The 22816-nt window shown below is 34.2% G+C and overlaps 1 protein-coding gene across 1 annotated transcript in view; it reads left to right on the top strand.

Moving 5' to 3' along the window:
- The window catches only part of LOC107716484 (androgen-induced 1 (H. sapiens)), a 40189-nt gene extending 17705 nt beyond the window's left edge, over positions 1 to 22484 (top strand). The window contains exons 4-6 of the mRNA XM_016522961.1: positions 16358 to 16473; positions 18291 to 18454; positions 21777 to 22484. Of these exons, the coding sequence (XP_016378447.1) occupies positions 16358 to 16473; positions 18291 to 18454; positions 21777 to 21811 (315 nt within the window). The 3' untranslated portion in view covers positions 21812 to 22484. The remainder of the gene's footprint in view (positions 1 to 16357; positions 16474 to 18290; positions 18455 to 21776) is intronic.
- Positions 22485 to 22816: the final 332 nt, after the last annotated feature.

Below are 22816 nucleotides of genomic sequence, written 5' to 3' on the forward strand. Positions count from 1 at the left end.
ACAGTATATATATATTTATATATATATATATATATATATATATATATAAAATAGCATATTAACTTTGTCAGCCTAAATAATTTGGCAAAAATAAATTCTAAAAAACAGTGCAACTAAATGCGAAGCTAGAAAACATTTTCATTACTTCAATAGTAACAAATATAAAATAAAAATAACTAACAAATATATATATAACATTTCTGTCATCATTTATTCACCCTCAAGTCATTCTAAACCTCTATGACTTGCTTTTTTTTGTGAAACACAAAGAGGGGGGAAAAAAGAAAACTGTTTGACTGTTTTTGTCCAAACCAATTCAATGGAGTGAATGATGATAAAATACACATGAATTCAAAATAATTCTGGCTCAGCACCCATAAACTGGATGCAAACTACCCATCAATTATTATACTGGCCAAGTATATAAACCGAAAGGTCCATCTGACAACTAAAAGTTACAATTTACACAGGCTAGTAATCACCTGCAGTGCCCAGACCCTGATTCATATGCATATTATTGAATTATTAGTATTAGTCTCCATAAGTGCAAAAATACATCAGGCTGTTGACACATTGCCATCTGGTGGTTGTTGCCAACTTACTGGTACTGGTCACGTACAAACTCAGACTGTAATTCCGCAGATTGCTGCAAGATGCAGAATCATTTTAATGACATGTTAAAACAAGGCTCCCCTTCATTATGGCCATTGAGGTTTCCCTGCAAAATCTTTTGTCCCGTGACTTGCCATTCCTCGCATGCAGTGAAGTAAAGTGAAGCAAAATAAATCATCATTTTTGTGGTATTTTCCACAGTGGAGTGCCACCGTTATCTTCCATAGAACATTTACCCGCGGATTCTTTCATGCATCGCCGGAGGATGTGCGCTTAGCCTGGCTGAGAAACACAAAGCGGCTCAGTATTGTTGCAGAAAGCATAGTACAATCAGCGATTGCACTGGTGAACATAAGGGAGAGGTCGGTGTTATTAACATTAACAAAAAACGGTAACACTTTCTATGAAGCCCATTTTTATAATAAATTATAAGGGTATGCTTAAGGCATTATAATGAATGCATAGTGCATTATAAAAAAAAACGTAGGCTGCCAAAGTTAATGCACTAGCTGGCTGCCCAAGATAATAGTATAATGTTTAAATATTAAAATTATATAGTTAATATGCTTTATATATATATATATATATATATATATATATAAAATAGAGGTCCATCTGACAACTAAAAGTTACAATTTACACAGGCTAGTAATCACCTGCAGTGCCCAGACCCTGATTCATATGCATATTATTGAATTATTAGTATTAGTCTCCATAAGTGCAAAAATACATCAGGCTGTTGACACATTGCCATCTGGTGGTTGTTGCCAACTTACTGGTACTGGTCACGTACAAACTCAGACTGTAATTCCGCAGATTGCTGCAAGATGCAGAATCATTTTAATGACATGTTAAAACAAGGCTCCCCTTCATTATGGCCATTGAGGTTTCCCTGCAAAATCTTTTGTCCCGTGACTTGCCATTCCTCGCATGCAGTGAAGTAAAGTGAAGCAAAATAAATCATCATTTTTGTGGTATTTTCCACAGTGGAGTGCCACCGTTATCTTCCATAGAACATTTACCCGCGGATTCTTTCATGCATCGCCGGAGGATGTGCGCTTAGCCTGGCTGAGAAACACAAAGCGGCTCAGTATTGTTGCAGAAAGCATAGTACAATCAGCGATTGCACTGGTGAACATAAGGGAGAGGTCGGTGTTATTAACATTAACAAAAAACGGTAACACTTTCTATGAAGCCCATTTTTATAATAAATTATAAGGGTATGCTTAAGGCATTATAATGAATGCATAGTGCATTATAAAAAAAAACGTATAATATGTTGTTTCATCTCATAAATAATCATAACAATTATAATACATTAAAAACGTACTTATTTGTGGTTATACCTTTTATGTGTATGATTATTTATAACATGCAATAAACATCATGTTAAATCCACTTAATTTATAATGGATTATAAGTCTCATATCTTGACGTTATTTATTTACGTCATTTAATTAATTTATCTTATTGATATTACAATAAATATAGTTAAAATTAAATGTGCCATACACATTCATCTGATCAGATATCTGATCTTATGGCTGTTTAAGAAAAAAATATTATTTTTATTATTATTGTTATTGTTATTCTTTATAAGTGGTCTTTTTCTGCTTTAGGTAAAGTAACAAGTTAACAATGACAAGATATGAGACTTATAATACATTATAACTATGAAATATAATCCATTGTAAGTTAAGTGGATGCATTGTGTTCATTGTGTATTATAAATCATCATAATCTTAAAAGTTATAACCACAAATAAGTAAATATTATAATGCATTAAAACTGTTGTTATGATTACTCATGAGAAGATACATCATAATATAAGGTTTTTTATAATACATTATTCATTCATTATAATGCCTTAAGAATACTCTTATAGTGTATTATAAATACGGGCTTCATAGAAAGTGTTACCACAAAAACTGAAAGAAAACCATTTTGTTAACTGAAACAAAAACATACATGGAAAAAAAATAATACACTTTCATGACTTCAATACTAAAATAAAATAAATGTAACTAATAAATTATTTCAATGTTAGTTTTGGATACACAGTATGTTATGAACTTGAAACCTTTACATAAACATGATTACACTGTTAAACATTTTAAAATGATAGCAGATATTAGATTAATATTGGCAGGCCTAAAAAACTAAAACTATGAACTAAAATGCTAAACTAAAAAATATTTTCATTGATTCAATACAAACTAAGATAACATAAAAATAACTAATAAATTATTTGAACCTAAAAATGCCCCTAGATACTATGGAAGCCTGTTTCCGCCATAAAAAAAAAAAAAATTATTATCTCAAAATTATGACTTATTTCATGCATTTCCACTTACAGAGGACATAATGTGCTAAGGTCTTATGCAATGAGGGTTCGTTGCAGGTAACCCGGCATAGTGAAGTCAAACAAACTATAATATCCTGATGTTTTATCAAAGACCTGTTACATTTTGTTTAAAAAAGCATCTTTGACATCTTAAGCTGGATTTTCACAAATGCAATTTGATTATATCTGATTACAATGGTCAGGTTTCTAATGCGTTATGGATTAAATTAAGGTGAGCCGTGATGGAGAGCAAATTAAACCGGGATCAGTACTCTGCATTAGTGCGTTGAGGGACAAATTAAGCCTAGATCAGCATCCTGTCATGTGATGGGCCAAAGAGCAGCTACCAAACCAACACACTTCTTCGCACAGAGAAATAAAAAGCCCCATCATGCCAGCACTGTATCCACGCTTGCCAGAGAGCATCCCTGCTGCTGTGCCAGCCGTTCTGAGCCAAAATAGCCTGTCATAACAAGAGATCATCTCCCCTAGAGACTTCCAGCACAATCCAGCATTTGTGTTCAAACGTGAAAACACAACTGCCTCTTATCAAGCAGGCAGGGGGAAAAAACATATTAAGATTATTTTTTACAAATTGTTCTACCTGCCATATATCTGCAGACTTGGAATGAATAATGACAGATTAATTTACATTTTTTTTATGCTACTGCGTATTTTTAACAAGGAAACAAAAATCTGGATGTAGGGTTATTATAGTTAGCTAAAACTAAACCCATACGAATGATATGGACTTATTTTAAATAATTAGATAAATAAATATGACAAAAACACAATGACTAAAATTTTAACTAAAATTTAAATGAAAATGGAAAATATCAAAATAATTCAAAATGTTAATAGAAACTGTAATAGTATCTCAATAACACTGGATGTGCAATACCCTGATTTATAAGCCAAATGGTCATCATCTCAAGAAGCCAAAAAGCCATGTCAGTGGCCTTCTTTGTTAGGAGGAGAAAACAATAGTTAGATGAAATAGTTAGAGATGAAAATACAACAATGTGTCAAGCCTTGCACATATAGACACTCAGGAGTTTGGTAAATACAGGGTTCTAGCTTTGCAAAAATACACAATATTTTAACAGGTACTGTATAAAGTGAAACACCTGTTGACCAGTGTACATAACATAAAAAATGCACATTTAATAATAATATATTTTGTTATGTGATTGTACATCTAGAGTTATTAGCATCATTAGATACCTGTTAGATACCTTGGTTTAAATGGCCATGTCTCTTAAATGTGTCGGACTCTGGGCTCCAGGTAGCTTTTGTCAGTGGCGGTGTGGCCAAATTAGCTAGGCGTCAAATAATGTAAAGAGGGGTTTCTGTTTTTGCATATTTTAATTACTATTTTACCTCTAACTAATATTTATATATTTAATGCACAGTCTGAGTAGCCGACCAGGTTGACACTTTACTGCAAGTTGTATTCTGTTTATAACTGTTTATGTGACAAATAAAAAATCTTGAATCTTGAATCTCAGTCAGCAGGTTTGTGCATCCCATTGAGACCTGTAAAAATAGCAGCTGAATTGAAAATGTTCACCAATGTTTCGTGACGCTTTTAGATTTTGCTGGATCAGATGTATTTCAGAAAGGATCATCAGTTTTCCACTGTTTATCTTATATATCATTAGACAATCATAGGCAACAAAACATAATACGTTATGGAAATATGCTATAATATAATATAATATAATAATGTAAAATAATATACAAATATTAAATAATTATTATTGATAATGATAAATAATAAAAAATAATTATTAATATTATTATTATTAATATTAATTTCAGAATGTAATCTCTTGTTGCATTGAGGCACCAAGTAAATAAATGAACACTAGCACTAACAAACATTAACACTGAGAATCAAAAATCTTACAGCAATAAAATTTAACTTTAAAAGCAAAATGAGATTGTTTTGGGAGAAACTGAGCTAACTGTAGCAAGGTTCATTCAATCTAAAAATATCATGCACTTACATTTGACTTTTTTGGCTTGAGATGAGCTAGCAATTACACTAATACGAATCATAAAGTCTCTATAAAATCAGCAATGGAGGCCTCACATTGACCTTTCTGAGTAAAAGCAGACACTTCGGTCAGCTGTGAATTGTTTCAAATATTCAGCCTGTGCATGTGCGTATCATCAGGGTGAACCGGGAGGTTTCAGCTGACAGTCAGTGGGATTCTACATGGTCTGAACTGGTTTTGCATGGAGCAGAGGAAACAGATGTGCTTTCCCGCAAAAATCAAGAGACAGATTGGGTTTTCACAGAACAAACCCAAAATCTTAAACCACTGGTGCAGAGAGGCAAAAAACTACTATGTTCAATGATATTGATTCTCTACGGGAAAATAATGTTTTGAAGTGCTTTCTGTTCAGCTATTTCCTTTGGTTTTCTTAAGTGCTGGGGGATTGCTTTATAAAGATCAATAATTGCAGGTCCATTTTTCTAGACGGTAATAGTTCACGGTACGACGGTGTACGATGTCACACTTGCGCTCATGATTGAGTTGCCATGTTGAGCCTGGAAAAGTTACTTGGTGAAGTTCCTCCATCCAAACCCATCATTAAAATAAGCTGGCTTGCTAGCTCATCCTTAACAACTGGGAAAATATTTACCCATCTCATCCCAGTGAAAGATGTCCGTTTTGTAGTTTGCATTCTTGCCCATTATTGACAAAGTTGGCCAAGAAGTTTTCACATCGGAGAGCCTGGAAAACGTCTCTAGCTCAGAATTCTTGGAGTGTATTCGACAGTAGAGCAAGCAGTAAGCCCTGCTTTTAATTTGCACATAGAAACATCTGTGTTCACACCCGTTTTGCTATAGCAGGCTGCCAGTGAAGTGCGATCAGCGGTGCATAATGAGCTTGTGAAATCTCGTTATGTGCTTCACACAGAAAGTCTCACGCATTACACTGGAGTCTTCTGCACTTGAAGGCTCACAGGTTTCTGGCCAGTAATTCTATCTCAATATCCGATCTATTATCACAGAGCAAGTGTCCACAGTATTTGTAGGTAAAGTAACAATGTATATTTTCGGGTAAATACTTTTTTTTTTTTTTTAAAACAACAGGCCTGTTGTTTGAAAGTAAGAAATGTAGCTTAGAATTTAGATACAGAAAACAAAATTGAAAAAGTTTGAATAAATTGTAAAGAAAAAAAAAAGTAATTGAATAAATTATTATTATTATTATTAATAATTTTAAGACACTGAATAAATGACAAAACACTGAGATTATTAATATATATAATAAACTCAAAATACATAATGCAATACATAATCCATAATTTTTGAAGTCTAATGATCATTTATTAAAAAAAAACAAATACAAATCATTTCTGCATATTGATTATCAGTGTTGATAATGATTATTATTATTTTATTACAACACTTTATAAATAACAAAAACACTGAGATGTTGATCAATAATAACAATAAACAAATATAATAATAATAAACAAATATATAACAAATATATATTTTTTCTGCATATTGATTTTCAATGATGATGATTATTATTATTCATTTTATTATTACGACACTAAATAAATAACAATAGCACTCAGATTATGTTGATTACTACTAATACTAAACTCACATATTCTTTGCATTCTAATAATAATTTCTTTGAAACAATTAAAAATAGTTTTTGCATATCGATATCAATGATTATTATTAGTAATTTTATTATTAAAACACTGAATATATAACAATAACACTCAGATTATGTTGATTACTACTACTAATAAACTCACATATTTTCTGCATTCTAATAATAACTTCTTTAAAACATAACATTTAGAAATGGTTTCTGCATATCGATGATGATTATCATTAATTTTATTAAGACACTGAATAAATAGCAATAACACTAAGATGATTTTTTTATAGATTCATAATACAGATATTTGCAGTTAAATGAACATCAAAATTACAAATAGTTTCTGTGTATCGGTCAAAAAAGGCTACATCTGTCAGTCTGTACTTGAGTAATTCTATCTCACCATTCATTCTGCTCTCACAGAGTGAGTGTTTGACACTCGAGCGGCATCAATCTGAAGTGCATGCGGCACTTTCACTGAAACAGGAGGATGTGGAGTCAGTCCTGGATGTGTTTGACAAGGCCTGACCTGTTTATTGTTCAGGGTCCTCTGAGTGAGTTGTGCTGTTTTGTTGGAGGGGATTTTCCGCAGACAGTCCAGGCACGCTGTCCAAAACCACAAGACTCCAAGAGCGTCTCAGCCTGGTGGTCAGAGAAAGAGAGCTGCCATGTTAAATTAAGACAGGGGCCCACAAACACAGGCTGAAATAAAACAAGTCTGGGTCACATTCAAGCTCGCCGCAGTGGTGAAAAATGCACCGTCAGGCCAAATCTACTGATACCCATCCAGCTAAGCGGGGACCTAAACAGGCTCTCCTTGTGGTGGCGGCTGCTTGTGGTGCAGCTCAGGGTGATATTTAGTGGGGATTCATGGCTGCCAAGGGGAAAAGGGCTAAGAGGTCACGTAAGCCCCTGTTGACTGGGAGCCGTGGGGAGTATGTCACAACCAGCCTGGGAGGCAAAGCAGGGAAACCCAACACCCGACCTTGGGAGCACTCTCTCCGTCACACTATACCCTCTGTGAGCCTTCTATCAGGCGGCCCACTGCACGGTTAGCACGCATATCTCCTATTCGGATTCCACAGAGTTCTGCCGCTTTGACAGGTCAGGGCAAGCTGGACTGTGATAAGATGGCAGCGCAAACTGAATCATGGGCCTTTAATCAACTGGCTCATCTGTCACAAGTAACTCTATCTACAGTACCAAACAAGCTGTAGTAGGTGTATTTAGACATCCCATTAATCATAGTTGTCATAGTTGCCTCTGCTCTCTTTGCACAGATAATAATCACTATCGATTTCCTAGAAGAGCACTTTTGTTGGCCTATTTGTTGTGGCATATTTTCTATATTCTTTGGCTTTTTTTTCACTGCAATGACTAGTAATGACAAAAATATTAAGTGGCACAACTGTTATTCAGCATGAATAACAAATAAGAAATAATAAGAAACGTTTCTTAAGCACCAAATCAGAATATTAGAATGATTTCTGAAGGATCATGTGACACTGAAGACTTGAGTAGTGACTGCTGGAAATTCATAGATTACATTTTAAAATATAGTAAAATAGATAACAACAGAAAATTGTCAAATTGTAACAATGTTTTTTTTTTTTTTTTACAATATTACTGTTTTAACTGTATTTTTGATCAAATAAATGCAGCTTTGGTGAGCTTAATACAATTCTTTCAAAAACATTAAAACTTACCAATCCCAGACTTTTGAACAGTATTGTAAATTTACATAAGAAACATATGTTCAATTCAATAAAAATCAACATCAAGGAAAATGAGTTGCTTAATCAAGCAACGCCATAGAATGAACAACTATACATTAATGCCACATTGGCATTAAGTATGTTGTCCAAATATTCTAGAATACACAATCAAAAAGAATTAAATAAATCACAATTGAGAAAGAAAGCTACACTGTAAAAAAAAAAAAATCTGTGACATTTACGGTCAAATTCCGGCAGCTGCGGTTGACAGAACTTCACCGTAAAAAATATGGTAGCAACATTTTAGGTTTTACAGACTTGACTGAAAATCACAATAAAATACCGTATTTCATTAACTGGTGTAATGTTAATAAACCAACATATTGAAGTACTAACATCTCTTTTGAACCATTGTAATGCACTGATAACCACCAAAAACTGGTGGTGATGAGAAAGTCACATGATGAACCAAAGCTCATCACAAACAGCTTTTCTACGAGCTGAGGAGGGCAATACTTATATATAGAAGGTGCACAGTGTCATTCACACAAACACTAAACCCAATTGTGGTGACACACGTGATACTGAAATAATGCAATAGACATTAATTTTACAACATTAGATGTAAGATTAAACCCTAATGTACACAACTGATAAGAAAAAACATGTTATGTCAACAAAAAAACATAAAATATGAAGGGTCATGCAGGGAATTCTGGGAGTGTCAATTTACGGTTTTTCACTGTAAATTATACAATGACTTTTTCTTTTTCACTTCCAAAAACTGTATTTTTAACAGTATTTTACTGTAAAATTACATTAAATGTAATTACATTTATTCACCGAATATAGTATGGAAACTTACTGTTAACCAGTTAACAGGTTTTTACTGTAGCATTTTTACAGTCTTTTACTGTTAAAATCACAATCATTTTTTACAGTGTACAACAAATGGACGCAGTCAACTATGAATGATGCAGAAATCCAAACTCAGGAACTAAGTAATCTGAGATGGCATCTGTAACACATGGAGAATTAATTGATTATTAAATTCCGTAATGGATGCATTGATTTTTATTATCAGATTGCTGCACCATGATATATTTTTATTCCGCTAATGACAAACTATGTCCTTGGTTCAAGTATAGAGTTACAGACTGCAGCCGAACGCTAATGTGGCAGTAGATGAAGCCTTGACACTTGGACCACAGATTGTTGGGTTGAATCCCAACCAGGACGCAGCTGTGAAATCCTTACATACGCTGTCTCACCACTGTCAGAAGACAAAAACAAGAAACAGTGCTGCTTAACAGACTCCAGGAGCTGGAAGGTTTGGGCAAAGGTTCTGCCAATGAGCCTATTCCTCTAGAGCTCTCCATATCATGAAATAACTATTTGTGTCAGTGAGCATTAAAGTATAGCTTATCACTGATCACAATGGATTAAGTGTGATCACCAGGCAAAGGGCTATTCTTGGAGCTCTGGCTTTTTGCACCCACAGATACAATCTCTCTTAGTTTCGCTTTTCCCAAATTCGGTCTCTTCTGAGATCTGGCAGTTGTGCATCCATAACCACAACTCATAATTGCATGTGAGGTTATGATTATTATCATTACCAATGAAACAGACACTATGTATGTGAAGAGAGGGTCCTGGGGTCAAACCCAACACTAGTCCCAGATGCAAGCCTGTGCACAGTCTCAGAAGGAGAGTGTGAGAGACATTTTAGGATGGAGACAGTCAAACAGAAAGAAACTAATAAAGTAAAGCAGTAGTTGTGTGGTTTGTGTCAAAGGTCATGTCAATGACATTTACATTTTAATATACATTTTACATATTTTAATACATTTTATATTTAATATAAGAGTATTTATAGAATATTTTTGTGAGTACAGTGTTGCTCCTACAAACTTTAAAAATTTTCACTAATCAATAACAAGCACAGAACATCAAGCACAGAATTGTACTTTTACAATATTATTTAGATGTTTTTAACAACAGATATTTAATAGGAAAACAACTAATACATAAACAAATAATTTTTATTAGTAAAAACAGATTTGTAATATTTACAGATTTTTTAATATACTTAAAAATGTGTCTTTTGACTATTGCAAGTGGCAAAACATTAAATGTCGTTGAAAATGTTTTTCTTACATTAATAATTTTATTCAGCAAGGATGCAAAAGTGATAGTTAAGATGTTTAACACTTTTATTCAGCAAGGACACATTAATCGATCAAAAGTGATAGTTAAGACATTTATAATCAGTGTTGGGAGTAACGCATTACAAAAGTAATAATATTACAGTAGTATATTACGTTTTGCTGTAACGCAGTAATATAACGCATTACTAATCAAATTTGGGTAATATTATTACTCGTTACAATCTCAGTAACGCAAGTTACAACAACATATTACTAACATCGCAAAACAGCACCTACAAAAGACAAAAGATTTCTATTTCAAATAAATGCTGTTCTTCTAAGCTTTCTGTTCCTCAAAGAAAAAAAAAAGTGTCACTTTTTCCACAAAAATATTCGGCAGCACAACTGTTTTCAACACTGATAATAATAATAAATGTTTCACCAAATCAGCATATTCAAATGATTTCTGAAAGACTGGAGTAATGAATGCTGAAAGTTCAGCTTTGCCATCACATGAATAAATTACATTTTCAAATATATATATATATAAAACAGTTATTTTATATTGTAATAATAATTCAAAATATTGCTGTTTTTACTATATTTTTATCAAATAAATGCAGACTTGGTGAGCTGGTGAATATATTTTGAAAAGCACCAGCCACTAGGGTGAATTTTAAAAAGAACTTTAAAAAGCAAGGGCAAATCATTGCCAAATTAGGCCTCAAATTGTGTCCTATTCAATATTTTTGGCCTTCTTTGCTAATGTAAATGTTTTTTGCTAGTTACAATTCCCTTATTGGTATGCGGCTTCAAACCCCACGCCGGTCCCTGCATAAGTGCTCAAGTACAGCCACAATTCTCTCAGGATCAGTCTGGAGAGGTTGAGAGTCATTTCAGCAGATCATGAGGGGTTTCGATGGTGGGGCATTAAAGATTACCCCTCACTGTGATTTGACAGATGGAATGTGTGTGAGTGAGCGAGCTCCTTCGAGAATACTTCAGTGTTACATGCATGCTGAGACACATCTCCACACCTCGTGAAGCATACGTTCTTTGTTTTTTCTGCAGAGGTTTGGCATTATAGCAATTAGACTGTAATCACCGTAATGAACAGAATAACCGTCTATTATCCAAGTGCCAACTTTGACTCCCTGACTTTCTTCTGGGAAGAGATGAAAAGGTTTTCTGAATCTCACAAACTTGTCGCAAACATGTTTTGTAAATATTTGAGGGCATTCAACGATTAGGGAAAAATCATTATGGTGACGAAAGACGTACATATGAACACACAAAGGATTAGAGGGAGTATCCAACATCACTGTCAAAAAAAAGAAAAAAGAAAAAAAAAGTTTATGCTGCATAATTTGAATTTGAATGTAAAACTAAGTTTACATTAATTTAGATGATTAATCCTTATGAAGTAATCTTAATAATAAATTCATATTAATAAGAAACAAAAACACAATAAAGAAATTAGCAAGTACAATTAACGCTTCATTTACTGCCCTAGTGTTTTTACAGCCTGCAGTCAGCAGAGACTAGCAGCTACTAAATGCAGTGTGCCAAACCACACTTACTGAGAGCAGACAGCACAGAATGAGTCAGGAGCATGGACTCATTCACACAGGACGTGTTCTTGTGTTCACAAATAGCTAGATGGGGAACAGAATGCAGGGGGCTCTTATAAAATGGTTTTAAAACCATTTTTATAATTCTTAATAATTCCATTTTTAACAAGTCTTTAAAAAACCCTCCACTCATGGTGCTGAGAAAGACTCTACTAATAAGACTGTTCTAATGGCTGCTGAAAATTCAGCTTTGCCATCACAGAAATAAAATATAAAACAGTTATTAATAATTGGAGCTCTGGCTCTTTGCACTTTACTTTGTACGCACACAAACACACACACACATACATATATATATATATATATATATGTGTGTGTGTGTGTGTGTGTGTGTGTGTGTCTGTGTGTGTGTGTGCAAATATGTCTGTCTGGATGTGTAATGTGTGTGTGTGTGTGTGTGTGTGTGTGTGTCTGTGTGTGTGTGTGCAAATATGTCTGTCTGGATGTGTAAATATTTGTGGATGTATAAATCCACATTTCTGCTAGATGGATTTCTGTCTGTCTGTATATACTGTATGTATGTTTGTATTTATGTGTGTATATGTGTGTTGTATATATATACACACACACACACACATGCATATCCATACAGAAATATAGAAACTACAAATCCATCTAGCAGAAATGTGCATATGTACACATCCAGACAGACATCTTTGCACACACACACATATGAGTGTGTGTGTGCGCGTTTTTGTGACAAATGAGGACATACATTTGTATAATGACAAGGGTATGACATAGGTATTACAAGGAGAAGGTGACTTTTCAGGACATTACCCCATGTCCCCACTTTTCAAAACGCATATAAATCACACAGAATGGAGTGTATTGAAAATCTGAAATAGCACAAAGTTTCCTGTGAGGGGTAGGTTTAGGTGTAGGGTTGGTGTAGGGCAATAGAATATACGGTCTGTACAGTAGAAAAACCATTACGCCTATGGGATGTCCCCACTTTTACAAAAACAAACCTGTGTGTGTGTGTGTGTGTGTGTGTGCGCGCGTGCACGCACACGCATACAAAGTAAAGAGCAAAGAGCCAGAGCTCCAATTATTAATGAATGTTTTATATTTTATTTCTGTGATGGCAAAGCTGAATTTTCAGCAGCCATTAGTACAGTCTTCATCATGATCTTTCAGAAATCATTCTAATATGATGATTTGGTGCTCAATAACATTTCTTCTTATTATTATTGTTGGAAAGATTTGCTTAATTAATGATATTATTAAATAAGGTATTTATTTATTTAGTAGAAACCATGATACTTTTTTTCAGAATTCTTTGATGAATTGAAAAGCAACATTTATTTGAAATACAGATGTTTTGTAAAAATGTCTGATAAGTAAAAAGTAAATAACTGGGTCAATTTAATAAGTCCTTGCTGAAAAAAAAAGTATTAATAAAGTATTAATTTTTGAATAGTAGTTTTAATCTTACAAATAACTTCATATCACACAAATTACAAATGACTTCAAAGTCATTTTATGCTGAAGAGAACATATTGCAAAGCAAAGGCGTTGGGTGCAAAAGTTTCACTTGAATGCACATAGCCCGCAATGCTTTACACACAAACCTCAATGATGGTGACAGGCATCAAACAATTCTTAGGTTTACAAGGAGGAAGTGATAGAAAAATGGTTTTGAACATCTTTTTCAACCATACATACAGTACTATTGACACTGACATGAATGTATTGGCTATATGGGATATTTTCCATTTAGTAAACAAGCAAATTTGACTTGGATAATCTAAGTAGTGTTAGTGAGAACAATTATTAAGACTCAAAAATCTCAATGCATTACACCGCCTTGATTTTTACAGTGAGGCGCTCATGACACTCTGTAAACCTTAACAACAATGGTGAAAACACCAACTACTGTATATGCTGAAAACTGAGTCACTGTGAATCAGAGCTGTTTAACCTTACTATATGACTTTTGATTGACATTGGTTTTCTGGAACATTACAGTATCTCTTTGGTTAGCAGTAACGTGACTCATAACTGGTAACTTGCACATCATGGATTCAATCACAGAATGACACACATACACGAATAGCTGCTTTCTCACTGACTGTACATCTCACTCCTCACACTTGTCAAAGACAAGTTCAGACCTGCCGATCTGATGAGATGGATTTAAACACCCAGCATGTGTTTGGCACGCTCATATCTAGGGAAAGCCCAGTAAATGTGGTCTGTTTTTTATTTAGTGTGGAAATATGATTATGTGTTGCAAAAGGGGGTCCAGTAAGAACTGTGGTGGCATGTTAAAAGCATATCAGAATATCAACATGTCATGTAATTTCAGTAAGGCTTGTAAGTCTTTCTTTGAATGCCGTTTCCACCACAGAAGTGGGGTCAAATGAGGCAAGATCTGCAGGGGATGAGAGTTTTGACTGTCTCTATGTAAGAAGGGTGCCATCTGGTGACTAACAGAAGAAGTGAACATGCAATGAAAGGAGCCCCATGGGACTGTCCACCCAAAATTTAAAATGCTGTCACCAGTTACTCACCCTCATGTCATTCTAAACCTGTATGACTTTGTTTCTTCTGTGGGACACAAAAGAAGCTATTTTGAAGAATGTTGGTAGCCGAACAATTTTGGTTCCCATCAACTTCCATTATATGGTCCATAAATACGAAACAGTGTTTCCACTGCAGTATAAAAAAAATAAAAATTAAAAAGTAAAGCTAAGATTTTTTATTTCACAATTTTGACTTTTTTGTCTTGCAATTCTGAGTCTCACAGTTTACACTTTTTCACCTGCAGTTCTGAATTCTTCAGTTAAATTCGAGATACAAACTCAGAATTGCAAAGAAAAAAATTCACTTTTTGTTCTGTGACAAAAAACAAACAGAATTGTAAGATGTAAACTCAGAATTCTAAGGAAAAAATGTGAGATTAAAGTTGCAATTACCTTTTTTTTTTTTTTTTATTAATTTTTTATTCCAAAGCGAAAACAGGCTTCAGTTATGTGGTCAAGAATGGAAGTCCATGTGAAGCAAAACTGTGTGGTTACCAACATTCTTCAAAATATCTTCTTTTGAGTTCTACAGAAGTAGAAAGTCATACAGGTTTGAAACGACATGAAGGTGAGTAAATGCTGACTTTAAGCACACAATGAATGTCGGTTTTAAAATTATTAGCCTTTTATACTGACCTAATGTGCATTATGTCATTGTTCATTGCAACTTTTAACAAACCATCAGCCTAAATATTTTCTCATGCACAATGCACATGGTAGCACTCTCATACAAATGAAACAGATGTTCAGCTCGGCATAAAAAAAAACCAATATACTAACTTTATGTTACCATCCATGACCTGAAGTGTTTGTATTGGCTTTCATAATGGTAGTAATGGTTATAATAATGATAGCTCACCCATTCTCGTCACTCACATGGCAGAAGAATCCCCCGCCCAGGCTCGGCTCGTCTAGCATGCCTCCATCTTTTCAGGCGCATGAAACCATGTCAGCTTGTTTGTCAAACACTCGGCTTCAATTCACACCCAGCTTCTTTTGCATTTCTTGTTTAATGAGTAATTAGCTTGAAGTTATGTAACCGTTCTATTCTCAGTCCTAATGCAGGGGATCAGAAGAGTGGAACGAATTCATCAAGATGACTGAAAAATAGCAGTTTGACTACTCACCCATTGTTTAAAAAAAGACGTCTTTTGGGTTTGATCCAAGCTCCAGAGGCAGTGACAAACGTCATTTTGATTCCGTCATTTTGACTAAAACCGGATAATTTAAGCAGATTATAGCTACACTTTGTGGTTTGGGTTCCGTTCTGTGCAGATTAATTAGCATTTGGATGTAAATCTGATCCCACTCTACTTGTAAATTAAATTGTTCAGCAATCAGGTTTGTAATGATTATCCTTAGCCCACTCACAATAACCATTTTATAATTTATAGTAGTTATTAAAAGAAATACTCAATGGAGTATCTTTGAAATACCTTTATTTTCTGTATAGAGCTGCATTTTGGTTGCAGGTGGTTATTTTTTTTTAAACTTCAAAATTGTAATATTTATAATAATCTGTCAATAGTATATCAGAGTGACCAATATGATAACGTAAGTCAGATATTGCATATATCAGATTTATGACCCATCAATCCACAGTGAAACCACATTTAGACAGTAAACGGCACACTTCTTGGAAAATTCAGTTTCGCAAATTGAAATTTGGCGATACTGCGGCGATCCTTTTTTATGCTTTAAAGTAATTTGTTACGCTAACCGTGATCTATTTCTGTCCTTTTCAGCACACAACAGTTCTTCCTTTCCTCATAATTGAGATGAGAACAACATACCATCGATATCCCAGCAGGACCTGTGGACTCTTCGCGGTGTGCATGTTTGCTGTGGGATATGTTGTATGGTAAATGTCTCTTTTCACCAAATTGGCTTTGCATTGTTCTAGCACGGTGCCAGTCAAAAGAAAGATTCCATCTGGCCACCTGAACCTCCAAATCATTTCCTTATGTCTTTCTACACAGTTATTAATTTGCTTGAATTCTGGCACTTTCCTGCACGAACAGGGTAAACTTCGGTCTCCCATTACATTGTAAAAGCATTAGAGGCACAAATCCTGTGTAAACTATCACCTAACATGAAATGAACCTAGCAAAAGGAGGCAGTTTTAAACATACGAAATTACTGTATCGCCATTTAAAACAGAGACTTTGACTATAAGTTTATCAATAACTTCAAAGCTTTAGGCTAAATGTTAGATATTAGTTAGATATTCTGGTGCAGTTTAAAAATACCAGCAGCCACAAGAACAATAATTACTATTATTATTATTATTATTATAAATATTATTAAATACAGTATATGGTGTTATAATAATGAATAAATAACAATAATTAATTATTACTTATTGTTAATAATAATAATAATTGTTGCTTACAAAAATAAAAAAATCACACAAACCACACATTCTGGTGTAGTTTAAAAACAACAACACGTTTATTTACTAATAAATGTAATATAAGGTGATGCAATAATAAATAGAATAATTAAGAATAAATTAAAATAAATATGAATACTTTACTCATAATAATAATAATCATCATCATCATGTCTAGAAAATAAATTCACACAAATCAGGTTTTTTAAACTTCTGTTACACATGCTGGTGTAGTTTAAAAACAACAACAATAATAACAATAAATATAACAATAACTGATATTAATAATTATTATTATTATTAATAACAATTTTTAGAAAACAACATATTTACACAAATAAGGGTTTTCAAACTATTTAGATCCAATTAGTCTCAAATTGGCAACAACATTGGAAAACGGCAAACCTCATAGAAAATAAATAGAAAATAAAACAGCTCGTATAACATTTAGTTTGACCTCCTGAGGTTGACAAGCACCATTTGTTGGGGGGAAAAGAATATTTTAAGAGTTTCAAGCCATGTTTTGTACCAGATTCATGGGAAAAAGTGCCTTTTGTAGATACAACCCCAGTTTCAGTGCCCCACAAACCTTTGGAAAATAATCAGCCAAGGATGTATTTAGTCTTGCATATATCAGATTAATTGGCAATATGAAGAAAGTCCTTGGAGCCAATCTAAACTAGTCTGACAGCATGAAGGAGGCCTCTGTCAAAATCACCTTAAGTACAAGATTATCAGCACACACCTCTCTTTATTTCTTATTTCCCTTCCCTAAATTAAGCTGATTAGGCACTGCATTTTATTTAGTCAGGGAATAAGACTTGCCTGCAGTTGTAAAGCCATAGGCAGCTTTACATGAGGATTACCTTCCAGAGACAGCTTTTATACACACTATTTCACAGGACACCCACGAGGCTGAGAAAACAAGCCATTTGAAAAGTAGGTAGATGGGCCTTCTTTAATATTCATCAAATATTAAAGCTAAGGTTATGAGTGCGGGAGTAGATTAAACAGGCACAATCCATTACATAAACGGACTGTCAGACCGTAGATTATAACCATGTGACTGCATTAAAATTGCTCCAGCAAAAAATGATTTAAGCAGCACCGCATCGTAACAAAAAGAGCAGTGTCTAGCATTCACAGACATGAATGGTAGACACATTGGCAGTGCGGTGACTGCTTCTGCAGCCTTTCAAACGCTGGATTTAGCAGACAGAAGGACAAACACATTAGACAGATCACGGGTGCAAAGGTAACAGATTTTCTCTGTCTCGCTCTCATAGGATGTGCTGGGTGCACAGCATGACGGGGGTGTGGGTTTATCCGTTGCTGGAGCACATCGGGCCCATGGCCAGAATTCTCTTCTTCATCTGCCTCACGGCTCTGATCAGCGTCTACTACGTCTTGGGAGAAATCCTGAACAACTACATCTGGGATTCCTCAAAGAGTAAGTTAAAGGGATAGCTCAGCCAAAAATGAACATTCTTTCACAATTTACTCCCCCTAATGTCATTCCAAACCTGTATGAGTTTCTTTCTTCTGTGGAACACAAAAGAAGATATTTTGAAGAATGTTGGTAACTAAACAGTTGAGGGTCCCATTGACATACTATTGAAGTCGATGGGACCCAACACTGGTTACCAAGATTCTCCTAAATATCTTCTTAAAGGGATAGTTCACCCAAAAATTCTGTCATTATTATTCTGTCATCCTCATGTCATGACATGAGGAACACAAAAGAACAGGAAAAAAAAACATCATAAAAGTAGTCCATATAACTGCACTATATTCCAAGCCCTATGAAGGCTTTATGTGAGGAACAAACTAGGGATGCACCAATATTGATAGCAATATTAATAAATGGCTGATATTAAAATTCTATACGGTTTTGTCTAATTAAATAAGCAAATTAAAATTAATGAAAGACAATCATTTAAAATGTTATAAGTGAATTTAGGCATCACAATATTATAATGTAGAGTATTAAAAAATATATTTATTTTGAGATTTGCTAAAGACTACATTTAACAGTCTTATTAAAGGGATTGTTCACCCAAAAATGAAAATTCTGTCATCATTTACTCACCTTCATGTCATTTCAAACCCATAAGTCTTTGGTTAACCTTCAAAACACAAATTAAGATATTTTTATATTTATGATATAAATTTCTGTCGCTCCATTAAAAGGTAACCAGAACTTAGAAGATCGAAAAACAAACCTGTATGAATAAAGCAATCCATACTAATCTATTAGTTTTATGATGCCTTTATGACCTTTTTGGGTCTTTTTAAATTATGCTTACCTGGATATCATGATGAGTAAATTAGATTTTTTTTTTTTTTTTAAGATTTAAATTTTTAGTGAATGTTAGATGATGGCAAAGGTAATATAAATTTAAAAATAAGGGAATGAGCATGAACAATTACAAATCCAATATCAACCATTAACCTCTAATATCAGCCGATCAGTGGTTCACAGCATGCCAGATTCAATTCTGCTCTGCCTGAGAGAAAGATTTTCAGTAAATAGCAACTTAAATTACAGTCTTTTCCTCGTAAATGTATTGTGTGCTTTCAGAAGACTTGGATAAATAACTCACAAGCCAGTTGGAATATTCTACAGTGTTGTATTGTGCTTTTTTTCCTTGCTCACTTTTGCATGGAAAAGAGCAGTGTTCACACCATCCTTTTGTGTTCTAGAAAAAAGAAAGTCATACAGGTTTGGAATGACAAATGATTTTGTGAATTATCCACCACTGACTGGCTACATGTGTGAGTTTATGTGTATTTTATGTTTATCATGTCTAGTTACAAATTTTCTTGCTCCTCAACCCACGCCGGGATAACAGCTAGAGACATTATACGCTTCCCCTCAGGTACATATACATCCCGCTTAGCTTCCTGATGCACCCACACACACTCCTCCACCTGTTAGCGCTATAGACTGGGAGCAGTGCATCGTGGGTGTAGTGCCGCCAAAGGCAAGGCGCAGCAGATGGGAACGGAGCCCGTGAGCAGTCTGAGAGCAGCAGACGGCGAAGGCTTCTTCCTCCCACCTGTTTGACACTGACCTGCAAATCACCGAAGCACACACACACACACACCTCAGGCTCTCTCCTATGGAGCTGATGTGTGTCCCTTCATCCTCAGTACAAGATCTCCCTCTTATGTCCAAAGCAGCAGTACTGTAATCTCCGACAGCCCCTCGAGCTCCCCCGTAGTTCGCACCCTGTTTGCGCTGTTCTTCACTCTGACTCTGGTTCGAACAACTTGTTGAAATGCATCAGTTGCCAAGAGATCGCAGATCTTGAATATGCAGTCACCGCAGTATCCAACAATTATTGTGAAAATTTTAAAGAAAAATACTAAAGAAATCGTTTCATAAAATATTAATTACTGGATGCGTAATATTTTTTAAATTATCAGCACCTGACAAATTCTGCTGAAGTTGCAAGCAAGCTCCACATGATAAAATATCCTTTAATTTGATAATTTAATGGCAACTCTTTATAATAAGGTTCAATTTGTTATAATTAGTTAATGCATTTGGTGTCACAAACATTACAGTACAACATGTATTAATCTTGATTAATTTGTAGATACATTATTAATACAGTTTTAACATTTCAATAAATTAATAATTAAAAAGTAAAATTAACTAATGTATTGAGAACTAGCATGATTTAACAATGAATGTCCAAAGCAGCAGTACCGTAATCTCCGACAGCCCCTCCAGCTAAACTAACCATGAACACTTCCGTCACTAATGCTTTGTGCTGTTCTTCACTCTGACTCACGGTTCGAACAGCTTGTTGAAATGCACAATCAGTTGCCAAGAGATCACAGATCTTGAATATGTCAGTGTAGTATCCAAAAAATAATGTGAAAATATTTAAGAAAAATACTAAAGAAACTGTTTAAGAAAATACTAATATTTCAGGATGCACAATATATTTGTAAATGATCAACATCTGACAAATTATGTTGAAGTGGCAAGCAAGAACCACATACTTATAAATTATCATTTAATTTGATAATTTAATGGCAACTCTTCATAATAAAGTTGCATTTTTTTTGATAGTTAGCTAATGCATTTGGTGTCACAAACAGCATTTATTAATCTCAATTAATTTAAAATGTTTCCTATTTTATAAAATGTTTTTTTTTTCTGTGATGGCAAAGCTGTGTCACATGATCCTTTGGGTGCTCATTAATATTTCTTATGATTATTACATTATAAATGGACCAAATTAGTTTGACCTTGCTAAATAAAAGTACTTCAACATTTCAACATCTTTTTTAGAACATTATTGTACCTAATGCATTAACTAATTGAACCTTATTGTAAAGTGTTACCATTTAATTTATAAAATGAACCACATGGTTTTCATGATGTTAATGACTCTGAAAGCAAATTGCAATTCACACAATATACTGTTTTTATATGCCTGCTGTACGATAACACATAGGCTAATACAAAAGTTACTTCTGGTTAGATCCTGATTTGGCACAATAAACAATAAACAAAATAAATGGCCATATTGTGTCTGAAATGTCAATTACTCAGTATTAAATTCTTGTTAAAAGGATGGTGTATACAGGAAATATATCAGCTCTATCAGTAATACAGCTCTCTTGCTCATGTAGTATTGCTGAAATATCCATCATATCAGTTCAGGTCAAAAACATTTTGATTATCCATATCAGCCAAACCATATTGGTGCATACCTAATGATATCTACATAATCAAAATATTTTTTTTCGTCTAGGCACTCTGGAATCAGACAAGACCAAAACTGACTGAAGACCACCACAGATGTTATCCTGCATCTTTTCTCTTCTTCTGAATTCAAATCAGTTGGACTTTGGAGTTCAAACCAACATTATATATTTATCTTGGTCTCCTGAGACATTCATCTCATCCTCATTACTGCCCCTTAATTAAATAAAGCACAGACCTGTATTGGGTTGAACATTAAATTGAATAATTCATGTATTTAATTTATGGTATGAATGTTACAGTATTTCAGAGTACCTCAAGCATTGTGTGAGCACTGAATGATGTGTACTGCACACATGCTGCATTCGTGTGTCTAAAGCCAGTTTAACAAACCACATTATATATATGACTCACGTCAGGTATTATTTATTTACAGAGGGATGATTTATGAGGGAATTTGTCATTCGTTGCCCCTGTAAAACAAATAAGCAACACCTTTATATACACAGTAGCATATGGCAAACGATAATGAGCACAAGATCATTCGCTTCGATGAGCTGTTTATGGTGTTTCTGAAGCCATAAAAGTTTTTGATTAAGATGAGCAGATATTGCCGCAAGAAATCCAAACATTGTCAGAAGAGATACTGACCTTGCCCTATTTTGTAACACTTTATAATATAACGTTCTCATACGTTAACATTAGCTAACATGAACTAATAATAAGCAATCTAGTTTTTATCAATCTTTGTAAATGTTAGCTAATAAAAATACAATTGTTCATTTTTGTTTACAAGTTCATAGGCATTAATGTTAACAAATTAAAACTTTTTACTTCTTTAAAGGGGTCATAGGATGCTACATGCACTTTTACAAGTTGTTTGAACTGAAATGTGTGTTGGCAGTGTGTGTACACAACAACCCTATAATGATAAAAATCCACCCGGTGTTTTTTTTTTTAGTCTGGTTAAATGTTTTCCCCTTTCTCAAATCGAGCCGATCTCAGATGCCTGTCTGTGTGACGTCACACAGACAGGCCCCTCCCACGATAGTTTGACTGACAGTAGTGTTTCAGCACAGACTGGACTGG

Source organism: Sinocyclocheilus rhinocerous, unplaced genomic scaffold (assembly GCF_001515625.1).
Source record: "Sinocyclocheilus rhinocerous isolate Xijiao unplaced genomic scaffold, SAMN03320098_v1.1 scaffold1874, whole genome shotgun sequence".
Taxonomy (NCBI): Eukaryota; Metazoa; Chordata; class Actinopteri; order Cypriniformes; family Cyprinidae; genus Sinocyclocheilus; species Sinocyclocheilus rhinocerous.